General features: G+C 43.9%; 1 protein-coding gene across 1 annotated transcript in view; it reads left to right on the top strand.

The window, feature by feature from the left end:
- Col4a4 (collagen type IV alpha 4 chain) overlaps positions 1-12,697 on the top strand; it is a 114,086-nt gene that overhangs the window by 75,602 nt on the left and 25,787 nt on the right. The window contains exons 35-36 of the mRNA XM_077790975.1: positions 10,495-10,602; positions 11,194-11,301. Coding sequence (XP_077647101.1) covers positions 10,495-10,602; positions 11,194-11,301 — 216 coding nt within the window. The remainder of the gene's footprint in view (positions 1-10,494; positions 10,603-11,193; positions 11,302-12,697) is intronic.

Raw genomic sequence — 12,697 nt, 5'->3', positions numbered from 1 at the left:
AGTTCTGTGTTATTCACCATCAGAAAGCTTTCCTAAATAGGCTTGGGCAAAGCTTGCCTTGAATTTGAATGAGCTTAACAAGAAGACACAGATGTGCAGTGTGTCCTGGAGTAATGGCTACGTGGATCCTTCCCCTGTCCCTTTAATTCAGAGAGGAGACACAGAACAGATTCTCAGATACTCTTCTTAACACACCCCACATTCTCGTGGCAAGTCTCAGATGGCTTCTTTCTCATCTGGAGCTGACAACAGGGCTGCCATACTTTTCCTGCAGCAATGTTCTTGGGGTAAATAAGATAACACAAAGTGGGGCTGATAGATGTTAAATTCCATCAGGGAGTATGTACAGGCACAGGCTGGTTTGGTGTGTCCTAGTATGTTGCTGTGGGTCACTCAGCTACCTCAGATACAGTGGGTGTGGAGTCCAAACATAGACACTGGGAGCTGATGAGAGCTGGCAGGTGACAACCTCAGCCGACCTTCCATTTATTGTGGAAATGAGTACAACTGATATTGGGCTCGGGTAGGGCGCATCCTCCAATCATACACAAGCAAAGCAGCTTATACAACATCTAGAAGCCAATCATCTTATGATTAAACGCATTATGAGGAAACTTTAAATATTGTTACATGGTGGAAGGCAGATTGGTAGGCTCTTTGTCCCTATGAGAGGGGACTTTATGAGTTGGGGGAATCATGCCCCGAGGCCTTGCCTCTCAGACCCCTGGGAATGCTGACCTCAGTCACTGAGGATGTAGGTTTTTCAAGCACTCTGAGCTGCTTGTAGCTGCTAGCTGCAAACCGAGAGTTACTCCTACATTTCCTCCCTTTTTATTAAATTTGTAGCCAAAGGAGAACCATGATAAGAGAAGAAAAGGAGAGAGAAAAGGGAAGAAAAAGGTGCAGAACTACAGATAAAGAGGCGTAAGGAAGAGAAGGGGAAACAAGAACAACATCCAAACCCAGCCCTTTCCTGCAGCTGCCCCTTCCCTGTGGTCCTGCTGTGGCGAGTGGGCCGCTGCTGTTGGCTAGGTCTCTGTTATTTGGGTCCCGATCTGAGCTGGGCGTGGGGAGCAAAGCAGCCATGGGGGCAGGAGACCTCCCTTACAAGGGGTGAAGGCTCAGGCCCTTGCCCAGCTGCGGGAATGAGGATCTGTGCCTCACCTCTGTTGGCCCCCAAGTTCTCTCCTGATGGCCCCTCTGCGACGGTGCCTGTCTTAGGTTGTTCCTCCCTGAGAAATCTTACCCGTCTTTGACTAACCGGCCATCCTCCCGGGCCAAACAGGGTGATGTGGAGTGTGCGAGGGTTAGTTCTCTGCCTCCTTGGTAACTAATGCCCCTGTGGCCGCCAGCATCTGCCTTAGGATCCCCTCGCCTGCTGGTGGGGCCCGGCTCTGGTCACAGGTTTTGGGAAACTTATGTTTCTTCTCCAGGGAGGGCTCAGCTCACAGCACTGGGCGAGAGAGGCTGTGTTCAGAAAGGAAAGAGAGAGGCCATAGAACCAGCAAACAGTAATCAGATGAGAAAAAGGAAGTTGTATTGGGGCAAAGCAGAGAGACAGACGAAAAGGAGAACTGCGACAAGACTCAGGACCTAATCCCTCATAATTGGCCCTTAGTATTTACTTAGATCCGATCCATAGCTGCCATCCACACAAATGAAGGAGACTCCTTACTCTCCTTTTGACTTTCCTTATATGCATATACTATCATAGCTTGCTTAATTTCTATTTTGTTCAGCCTTTTTTGGAAGCATCTTAAGAACATACATTAGAACAAGAAGAGCTATGCCAATGCCAGCAAGGATCCAGTTAGTGGGGTCAATTAAAGCTGACAATTTATCCCATAGCCGCTGTAGAATTGAAGGGTTAAGAATTAGATTTGCTCTGGTTTCATTTAGACTGAGAATCTGGGAACGCAGTGTCATAGTGAAATTTCTAAAAGCCATATCCCAAGGTCCCTATAGTCTATTTACTAGTTCAAGTTGAGCTTCTGTTACATTTTTTACCGAGACAGGGGTTTGACAAATATACAGAAATTGAAGACTGCAGGGTACCCTAACATTCAATTGAAGCATATCAATTTCTTTTCATCAATATGGGCAATCTGTTGTTGTAACATTAAGATACCTCCTTGCAGGTGCAGGTTTAGTCACTCCTGGGTGGTCAGGGCTTTGATGGAGTGCTGCACTACCTGATTAATGGTTGCAGCATTTGTTGTGGACTGGGTCAAAGCTATATCAATGTCGGTAGCTGCTGTGACTGCAGCGAGGGAGGCAGCTATGATGGCAGCAGTAATTTCCAAATCTCGCCTAATTCTGGAAAGGGAAATATCTTTTGTAAAGTGAACCTCTTGAATGGAGGAGTCATCCTCCATTAGGAACCATAACATGAGGGGTGTTCTCATTAGCACTGCTGTCTTGATGGAGAAGTTCCAACAATTGGTTAACTCACAATGGGAATTATCACAATTAAGACGACCATTTTTGTGATTTTAAGTGGAAGTTACAAAGAAGAAGGGTGGCTTAAGACATACATGGTCTTGGAGTAGCATGGGTAGCTGAGGGATTATTGAAAGAGCCATTAAACCAAATGGCATCCATGGTGACAATAGGAATGACATCTATACATTTGTAAGCACTGCATAACAATTGTCTGCCTAATTGCAAAAAAAAAATCTCCTGTCTTTCTTTTGTATTTTGAGCATTTGTTACCCAATTTCTATAATTTTTGAAAAGTACTGTATTTGTATTTGTTGAAAATTTCATTTCCCATCCACCTCTTAAGTAGGGCTTGAACCAACTGATAAGCTCATCAGAAAGGAAACAGGGCCGGGAAAGGGAGAGACAATCTCTCCAAGATATAGCTTTTAGGGGTATACCTTCACTGGTATTTTAAGATTCCTTCCAAGCGCATCGCTTCAGGAAGGGTTGTGGCCAAGAACGTGAGTCTCTAGCATTAGAGGGCATGATAGAGACTACTTTTGCTTCTCCCTCTAAGGAGAGTGGCCGATAACCTGTAATGCCTCCCATCCCCTGCTCCCAAAGAGTATCATCGTGAAGGCAAATTGTGAATTTACATAACCTCTCTGCATCAGAACATTAGTAAAAATGGTAAAGGCCCATGTATGGCTAACTGAGGGTGACAAATTCCAAGGGTGCTGTGCTATTAGGTTAGAGGTTACAGGGCATCGAGAAGAAACATTAGTATTAAATAAGAAAGGCAATACATTATCATCCAAACCAACAGGTGAGTGGATCCCCCATCCACCACGTGTGTACTTGTGGGATGATTGACAGAATGATGCATAATAGCATCTAGTGAGTCCTTGTCTGCATTGATGCATGAGAAAAGGAAACTCCAGTTAAAGTCCCAGCAACAGCATGAGTAGTTTCCACCCAGTTGAGTGTGGTCCCTCTGGCTAGGTGCAGGAGAGCCGCAAGAGCGGCAGTTGCAATTGTGGCTGAGGACCATGAGCCTTATGGTGATGTCGGTCTAGGGGGCTCCTGTTGTCCTTCTGAATTTTGTCCTTGGGAAGTATTCTGCAAGATTTGAGAGAGAACATGATCATGATCATGATTATATGAGTGTGGATTGCTCTCATGGTTTTTTATTTGCAGTGGCATTGAGTACTTTGCTCACTGGAGGGTTTTTGCCTCTAGGTGGTGCCAGAGGCCATCCATGAGAAGAGAACTGTCCCACAGACAGCCATCCTTAAGTAACAGCTATCTGCAAAGTAGTTCTCCCTCCATGGGCCATCTTTGAAATGTGCCCATTTTGATCAGACAGGCCAGCATAGAGCCTTGAGTTATCAGGCTGTTAGACAGAGGCCCTTCCTTTTCCATACTTACCTGTTGTGCACTTACCTGTGAGTTGCAAGTTACAATTACACACATAAGCAAGGAGAAGGTACCGGGGCTCTGGTCTCCAGCAGGTAGTTACAATTACACACATAAGCAAGGAGAAGGTACCGGGGCTCTGGTCTCCAGCAGGTGACATGGTCAGAGCTTGATTTGTTAGGGCTTTGATAATACCCAGGTTATCTTGTGTGCCCTCCAATGGGGATGTCACGGTGGTCTCTTTCTTTCTTCCAGGCTCAATTTAACATGGACATACTTAAGTTTACCAAAGGAGGGGATGTGAGTGACATCCATCTGCCAAAGTTTATTAGGAGAGAGGTCTCTGGGGTTTACTCCCTGTGGCTGCAGTGGACCAAGTGGCGCCAGAGGAGCACAATTTTTGCAAACTTGAACCAAATGTTACATTGTGTCATAGTAAGGTCAGGAAACAAGGCCTTCAAATTACTTGCAGACATGTGTAAGTTAATGTGGAGTATGTGTGCTTGCTCCAGGAGGTCTAAAGATATTGAGTTGCAGGAAATAAATTGATCAACTTGAGTGTTGCCTGTGGCAATTAATCCAGGCAGCCTAGCATGGGATCTTGCATATGAGATGAGCCATGGATATTTCCTGTTTTCTGTGAGGTCCTTGAATGTCTGAAGAGCTTGGTCAATAGGCTTACCTGTGGGTCTAAAAATTGCACAGGGAATTGCTTTTGCTACCTGAACAGAGTATTTGCTGTCTGAAAAGATGTTAATGGGAGTATCTATGCTCATAAGGAGTGCCTTTATTATTGCTCTAAGTTCTCCCAACTGTACTGACTCTGAGTGGTGCTCTACATGGAAGATGTCCTGTTCATTGGGAATTTTCAGAATAACACCAAAAGTGTACGTGTTTGCGTCAGTGAACACACAGAGTGCTGATAGTATGGGCTGGGATGTAGAGAATGCATGCTTAGGAGTTGTAATCTCCAAGATTTATAAGGTTTAGAGCATCCTCTCAAGGGGGAGCTGATTATCAATCTGTCCAGGGAAGTCAGACAGTAAAGTCTGAAACAGAGTATTATTCTGTAGGAGTGATGAGACCTCTGTGTGTGTTAATGGCAACACCAAGGTGTCTGGCTCTATGTGAAAAATCTTGTTACAGTAATCTCTTACCTTTAACCCTACCAGAAGTTTACTTTCTAATTTACCTGTGATTTTGTGACATTCACTCCAGGCCAGATGCATCCAATAGGGGTCCGTGGGCCTGCCAAATAACACTGAGCAGTGCTCCAGAAATTATTAATATTATCCCCACTGGGGGTTTTGACTGGTCATATCTATGGGTCTGTAACCTTGAGAGGCTGTCATTGATCATTTGAACAGTCGTCTCTGCTTGAGGGGTTAGCTTTGTTTTTGAGGAAGGATCATCTCCTTTTTTTTAGCAAATCAAACAGAGGGATGAGTTCATCAGGAGATAAACAAAGGAAAGGCTTGAGCCAGTTAATCTGGCATATAACTGTTGTAGCTCATTAAGTGAGTACTGAGGCCTAATAGTCAGGGTAGGCCTAAGAGGTTGTATTTTTTTGCAGCAATCTTGTAGCCCGAAAACTCATACGGGGCAGAATGTTGTACATTGTCAGTGGCTATGCAAAGGCCTAGTATTTGGAGATGGTCCATCATCTTTTTAAGGCAAATCTGCAATTTGTCAGAATCTGTGTGAGCAAGCAAAATGTCATCCATATAATGTATGACCAGGCAATGCTGTGTAAGGGGCCTGGTCGCATGAGAGATAAAGAGCTGACATATGGGAGGGGGTGCTATTTTTCATCCCTTGTGGGAGGACTGCCCAGTGATATCTCTGGGCGGGTATCATGGTGTTAGGTTCCCAACTAACACCATGAAAGTGAAAAGGGGTCTGTCCTGGTTTGCTATAGGGATGGAAAAGAAGCAATCCTTGAGGTCTATAGCAACAATAAGGTAGTTGCTCTGGATGCTGGCTAAGTGAAGAATACCCGATTGAAATGAACCTGTCTTTTTCATATGTTTGTAATTGACCTCAAATTTGAAGTAATCTATGTTTCCCATTTTTCTTGGGGATTACAAAGATAGGCGTATCGTGTGAACTGTTGGAGGGTTCAATATACCCAAGATCTAATTGTTCCTGAACTAGTTGCTTAAGAATTGTTAATTTGGGTTCTAGTCTAGGCTACTGTTCCACCCAGATGTGATCTGTGGTGTCCCATTCCAGGGGAATGGGATCAGGTTTAGTAGTCAAGGGAACAGTGGCCTTTAGAATTGGGGGGGCACCCATCTTCCCGATAGCCCTGTCTCATCATGTATCATTATTTCATCATATAAGGCTTTGTCATCATTGGTTATGATAGCATCCATGTCCTCCAGGATGTCCCTATCCCATAAGGTGATAGGGACTTCTGCAATCAAGGGATGAAAGGCACCCTTCTCTCCATCCATGTCCTGCCACATGACAGAAGAGATAACTTCCTAGTGGCCTGGAGCCCACCAATGCCTTGTATACTGGGACTGGGATATGTCTTCCACTTCTTCATCTTGGATGCTCTATTAGAAACTATGATGGAAACATCAGCCCCTGTGTCTACTATGCCTTTAACAGGAATATCGTCAAGCATAACGGTCATTCTGGGTTTGGTGTCCAAAATGGGTGGCGTACAGCAAATTTGCAGGCGTCTGTTCCCTTTTATTGGTAGGGCTGAGAGTTGCCCCGAGGGGAAATTTAAAGGCTTGAGTTTGCAGTCCTTTGCCCAGTGATAACCCTTTTTGCATCTAGGGCAGGGTGTCTTGGGGCCAGGGTGGCTGCCATTCTTAGAACAGTACCGTTTAATGTGGTCTGGCTGATTACAGCCCCAGCAAATGGGATCAGATCTCAGTTGGGAAGGTCTGTTGTTTTTGTTTATTAGCAGCTTGTTGATAGCAGCTGTTAAAGTCTGAATGGACCCAGAGGAAGGGGCTACTTCTTTAGTAGCAGAGATCCACTTAACAAGGGATTCACTGCGGACGGGGGCAATTGCAGTCCTAGTTTTGTTTGTAGCCCCCTCCCATGCCAACTGTTTGATTAGGGCCAGGTTGGATAAGCTTCTCAACTGCTTCAATGACTTGGGACAAAAATGTCAGGAAACCACTCATGGGGACTCTGGATCAGGTTTCTGAAGAGGTGTAATATTTTGGAGGTGTAATGTTTTTAAGACTCTTCAGGGCAATATCTTTAACTTGGTCAAAGTAAATGACATTTCCAATTCTGGATTGTTCTTGAGGGCTCACAAAGGTACCACGACCAATCAACCTGTCTAAAATGATGGCGATGCATAGGAGAGGTTGTTCCTCGCCATTTGTTCTGCCTTCTCGTTGAAGGAAGCTTTCCACACTAAATATTGTGGATGAGTTAAGCATTCCTTAACTTCTTAACGAGTTAAGAAGGTTCATCCAATCAAAGGATGTTTGCAATTGGGCTGACCATTGCTTTAACACCTCCTCGAAGTAAGGTGAGTCAGGCCCAGACTCAGTAATGCTAGATCTGGTAAAGGAGTGGGCACCCAGGGTAGGCAGAAAAGGGGTTACGAGGGGAATAAGGGGGTTGATAAGGGGTTGAGGGCCTTAAAGGGTGTCTCTCCTTGGCGCAGGAGTGTAATTCTTTCCATGGATATTTCGGAGCAAGGGAGGCGGACAAGGGAAGAGAGGTTGCTGCAGGACACTGTGAAGCATCAGGGTCATCCTCTCTTGAGTCATTATCCTCATCTGGATAATGACACTGGAGGCAGAGGCCTGGAGAGTCATTGTTTTGTCCTCCAAAGAGTCATTATGCTTTTTGATGACCTCCTCTGTGGAAGAGCCTTGAAGGCTGGCAATGATGGCAAGAAGAATCAGTATGAAAGAGGCAAGGGGAATGTGTCCCTCATGGACCTCCTTTTTCCTTGCAGAGTGTAAGACTCTCATCCAAATTTATGGATCCCATATGTTTTTGGGGCCAATCCAGGGTGCCAAAAAGACAGATTTCTGCCAGAAGTGATCAGTGTCTTTTGGTTTCACTATAAGTCCACGCTGAGAAAGCAGTGCGTTCAGAGCTGCTAGTTGTGGGACTCGTTGTACAGGGGGAAGGTTGCCCATGACTGGTTAGTGGACCTATTAGAGGCCTCCTGGACTCTCTCAGGTATGAACAAAGTCACACTAAGATAACCACCCATAAGGATCAAGATACCCACAACAGGAGCCCAAGGGGATGGTTCAGACACGGAAGCCCCGAGATAGGACAAACAAGAGTGTGTTTAGGATCCAATATCTTGTGATTAGTTGGGGACTTCCTTGACTTGCTAGGTCAAGGCCGTAGGTCCATATGGTGTCTCCAGAGCAAAGTTCTCTTTAACAGAGAAAATCGAGGTTCCGAATTCTGGGAGGATCAGTCCCTTATGTGAATTCACCAGGTGAACCAAGGGGAAGGAAGAGCCATAGGTGACGCCAACCTTTATGGCAGTGTGCCTCAACTCAGAGCCAAGGCTCGACAAGAACAAGGAAAGGGGGTAAGAAAGGGGTTCCTTGCTCACCTTCAAGGAACTGTCAGCACACGGAACAGGGAAGGGGTCCCTACCCGAGGTCAATGGGGTAACCAGCCCCAAGGTGCGCAGCTGGGAGCAGACTTTGGGTGCCAGATGCTGTAGGTCACTCGGCTACCTCAGTTAAAGTGGGTGTGGGGGACACAGAGCTGGTAAGAGCAGGCAGGTGACAAGCCTCAGCAGACCTCCAAGCAAGCTCATTTATTGTGGAAATGAGTACAACTGATATTGGGCTTGGGTAGGGCGCATCCTCCAATCATACACAAGTAAAGCAGGTTATACAACTTCTAGAAGCCAATCATCTTATGATTAATGTAACCGCACTATGAGGAAGCTCTAAATATTGTTACTCGGTGGAAGGCAGATTGGTAGGGTCTTTGTCCCTATGAGAGGGGGCCTTATGAGTTGTGGAAATCATGCCCTGAGGCCCTTGCCTCTCGGTTCCCTGGCAATGCTGACCTCAGTCACTGAGGATGTGGTTTCTCAGAGGGCTCGCTAGAGCAGAGAGTCCCATCCTGCAGGAGTTCCTGTAGGTTTTTCAAGCACTCTGAGCTGCTTATAGCGGCTAGCTGCAAACCAAAAGTTACTCTTACAGTAGTACATAAAGATTACACCCCCATGGGTTTGTGAGTACAGAGCTGAGCTTGTCCGCAGATTTGGCCATTGATTTTCAGCACAGAATATTGTTTCATCCTGTAAACATGAATTAAAGTCCTATATCATGAATAAACACATGAGCAAATAGTCATTCTCTTGTAACCAAAGAAATGTCCTTTAAAGTGTCTGAGTGTCATTTTATTCTTACTAAATTGCCAAGAAAATAAGCCAACTAACAAAAGGTCCCCAGTAAAAACATGGTGTGCTCTTGGCATTCCGGTTCCAGAGCTATGGATGAGTGACATGTGGTGGTTGAGTACTTGAGCACCTCACTTCAAACCATAGGTTACCTCCGGCAAGATCAGATGCTGAATGGTCTATTTCGGAAGACCCCAAGCAGGGCACAGTAGCATGCATTTGCAAATCCCAGCTACTCAGGAGGCTGAGGCAGCAGGATGGCAAGTTTGAGACCAGCCTGGGAAACTTAGCAAAACCCTGCCTCAAAATAATTTTTTTTTAAAAGTGCCTGGAGATGTGGCTCAGTGGTAGAACCCTTGACTAAGCATGTGGGTGGCCCCAGGTTCAATCCCTTGTACTGCAAAAAAATTAATTAATTAATAATAATAATAATAGACAAGAGAGGATCTCAGCTTTTCTCTTCAGCAAGTCATTGTCATACATAGGGGACTGTTTCAGATTTTTTAAAATTTAAGAGAAATATCCACTAGCTGCAGTCTGTGATCTTGGCATGGAACTTGATGTGGACAAACCAACTGTGAAGAACATTACAGGTCCAAGTATGGAATGAGCATAAGATGATATTAGTAATTGTCATTAATTTTTTGGCTGTGATAATGTTATTTTTGCCATGTAAGAAAATGTTTCAGGCTTAACTTCTCAAGTATTTAGAGATGGAATTCCATAAAGACTGTGATTTTTTTAAAAACACTTTTGGCATTTAAAAATGTATTTTAAAAGAACCAAAATATCACACTATTTACCTAGAAATTCTACTCCTAGGAATTTTTCATAAGGAAATAATTGATTAGGAGAAAAATTGAAGGAAGATGTATGAAGATCAATAGGCATAATAGCAAAGAGTTAGAAATAATTTGAATGTCCAACAGCAGGAGAAAATTAGATTACTTAATTTAATTAACATTGAATCAATAAGCTATCAGCTTTTACAAATGGTAATTAAGAGGACTATGATAAAATTGAAAAATTACTTATAACAGTAATTTAAAAATTCAGAATGTAAAATTGTGGGTATTATTTTCATCTCATATACATACTGAAAACTCTGTTAAGGTGGTTGAATTATGGGCATTTTGCTTTCCATTATTCCTTAATGTAATCTTTCAGCAGAAAAATTTAAATATAAGGAAGTAGATAAGATTCAATATAAGATTTAAATATAGAAAAGAATAGCTAGGGGTGCGGTTGGCTATTTAATAGATTCAATGTCTCAGGCTTCCACCTTCCTTCTTTAGGACATGTTGGAGCCCCTGGAGATCAAGGCCTGCCTGGAGTTCAAGGACTGGAAGGACCACCAGGAAAGCCAGGCCTGCCTGGCTCTTTGGGACCACCAGGGTGTCCAGGTACTTTGAAAGGGAACCTTCCTGAGTGCTCCTTATCTCTTGGAGTCAGTCTTCACATACCTTAGGGATTGTTATTCATTTTTTGCATGTGGCTCTTCTGATTCCCAGTCTGAGCTTCTAGACAGGCCACTAAAACTCACCTACTGCTCACCTATGAGGTTGGTCCTTCTAATTGGGTCACTGGGAGTCACCAAGACCACAGCAGGGCACCTGTACCATACCGGGGTGGTCTGACAAAGGCAGCTCCTTTCCCACTCTCCTCCTTCCACCTGCCACTCACAATGCTGTCCCCGCCCCCTGTTTTGGACCCAAGGCAAACACCACATTTACAGCCCAGCGTTTTAATAATCCATTTTCCTGTCAATTCAGGGAAAAGGGGGCAAGTTTAAAATCATAAATGGTAACTTCAATCATCTTGAAGTGTATCTTCTCCTTCTAAGTTGTTAATTTTTCTCTTTAGAGTTCAGATATCTTGGAAGGAAACTTAGGAAAATATTCCTGGCTACCCAGGAATTAAAAATGTAGATGATTCCCCAGTGAATGTCATCATACATCATCGGGGTGTCTGCAGAACTTCCCTGTTGTCCTCAGGTGATCAGGGGATGCCTGGGCAGAAGGGTCATCCAGGAGAAAGGGGAGAGCCTGGGTCCACAGGTCTCCGGGGGGATCCAGGGCTACCAGGACCTCCGGGAATAAAAGGTAAGTCAAAATATGCCCAGCCCATCACACAGATCCAGCCCAACAACAGCAGATTCATAGCACCTCTTGCTCTTCTTCCCACGGGGCCTGAGGCAGTACCCGTCTTGACCTTGACCTGCCTCCACCAGGGCATGTCCACAGCAGGGTACAGCCATCTCACTTCTAGGCATCCACCCGGTGTTTTTCACTATGGTCAGTCTACCCTTTTATTCTTACCACAGGACAGTTGAGCTCCTGTTATGCTCTTGATATTGTGTTGGATGCTGGGCTTGCAGTTTTGAGGAACTTGCTACTAGGTTCAAGTTTCAGCCTCCATGGGACTTGTTATCTAGTAGAAGAGGCTGACATTAAAAATATGTGTAAATAGATATATATTTACCAACTGTGATAAGGGGAGGGAGGAAAAGACTAAGGTGTTATGGAAAAAGAGTAACCAGTACTCATTATCTTTGTTAGATAAAGAAAAATTGTTCCTGGTGGAAATATTTGGCCTTTTAAAGTAATAGAGGACCAGTGCAAATCTGTAAATAATATACAATAATATAATGTATTGTTATTAACAGATCTTCATGACTGCTAACTTATCCATGAAGCTTCTCTTTTTGAGGTCATTTCTTTTATTTTAGAAAAGGCACTTTTCCATATGTACTTCATGCACACCTTTAGTGTTGTATCCATTACAACGCTAAATATACATTGTGTCCATTTGTTTTCTTAGAGGCTTTTCTTACCAAATAGATGATTTTTTAAAAGCAAGACCTTTTTTTTTTTATATATTCTTGGTATCCAGTAGAGATCTATTTAAAAACAAGTATTTGGTTGGCAGTGTGAGTAAACAAATAGACAAACCCAAGACTGTGCCCCTGAGTTAGTAGCAGTGAGGTTGAAGGTCAGAGCTTTACCTGCTGACTTCCTTCGGGGAAGCTTTGGGTCTCCTCCAGCTCCTCTCCCACCTGCCTTCTGCTCACTGACTCACACGTACACTGAATGTTAGTAAAGTAGAAAGGGCCTCCTCTCAGGAAAGTGGACACCACCAGTTCTAGGATTAACCATTTTATTGTTTTGAAAATCCAAATTCTGTTCTTCCATCTTTTCTCCTCTTCATTTATGGAATAGCTTCCAAATAATTCCAAATTTTCAGCGAGTGGTAGTGTGGTATGTATTCCCTGTGGCAAGACTGCACAAGGAAGCTATTTTGATGCATTGGTACAAGTTGTGTATTTCTACACGGCAAAATAAATTGACAAGGAAGGCTCCCGGTCACTGGACAACTTGACACTCTTCTGCCTCTTCGTTGACATTTTCAGTAATGGGAGGTCCAGAGATTGGTGACGAATTTAGGGTTTCAAACAAGATGATAATACTGTTTATTAATTTATTCTAATTTGTTATACAT

The sequence above is a fragment of the Urocitellus parryii genome, chromosome 1, assembly GCF_045843805.1.
Source record: "Urocitellus parryii isolate mUroPar1 chromosome 1, mUroPar1.hap1, whole genome shotgun sequence".
In the NCBI taxonomy this organism is placed as follows: Eukaryota; Metazoa; Chordata; class Mammalia; order Rodentia; family Sciuridae; genus Urocitellus; species Urocitellus parryii.
The sequence above is the reverse complement of the archived record's forward strand: the minus strand, read 5'-3'. Positions and strand labels throughout refer to the sequence as shown.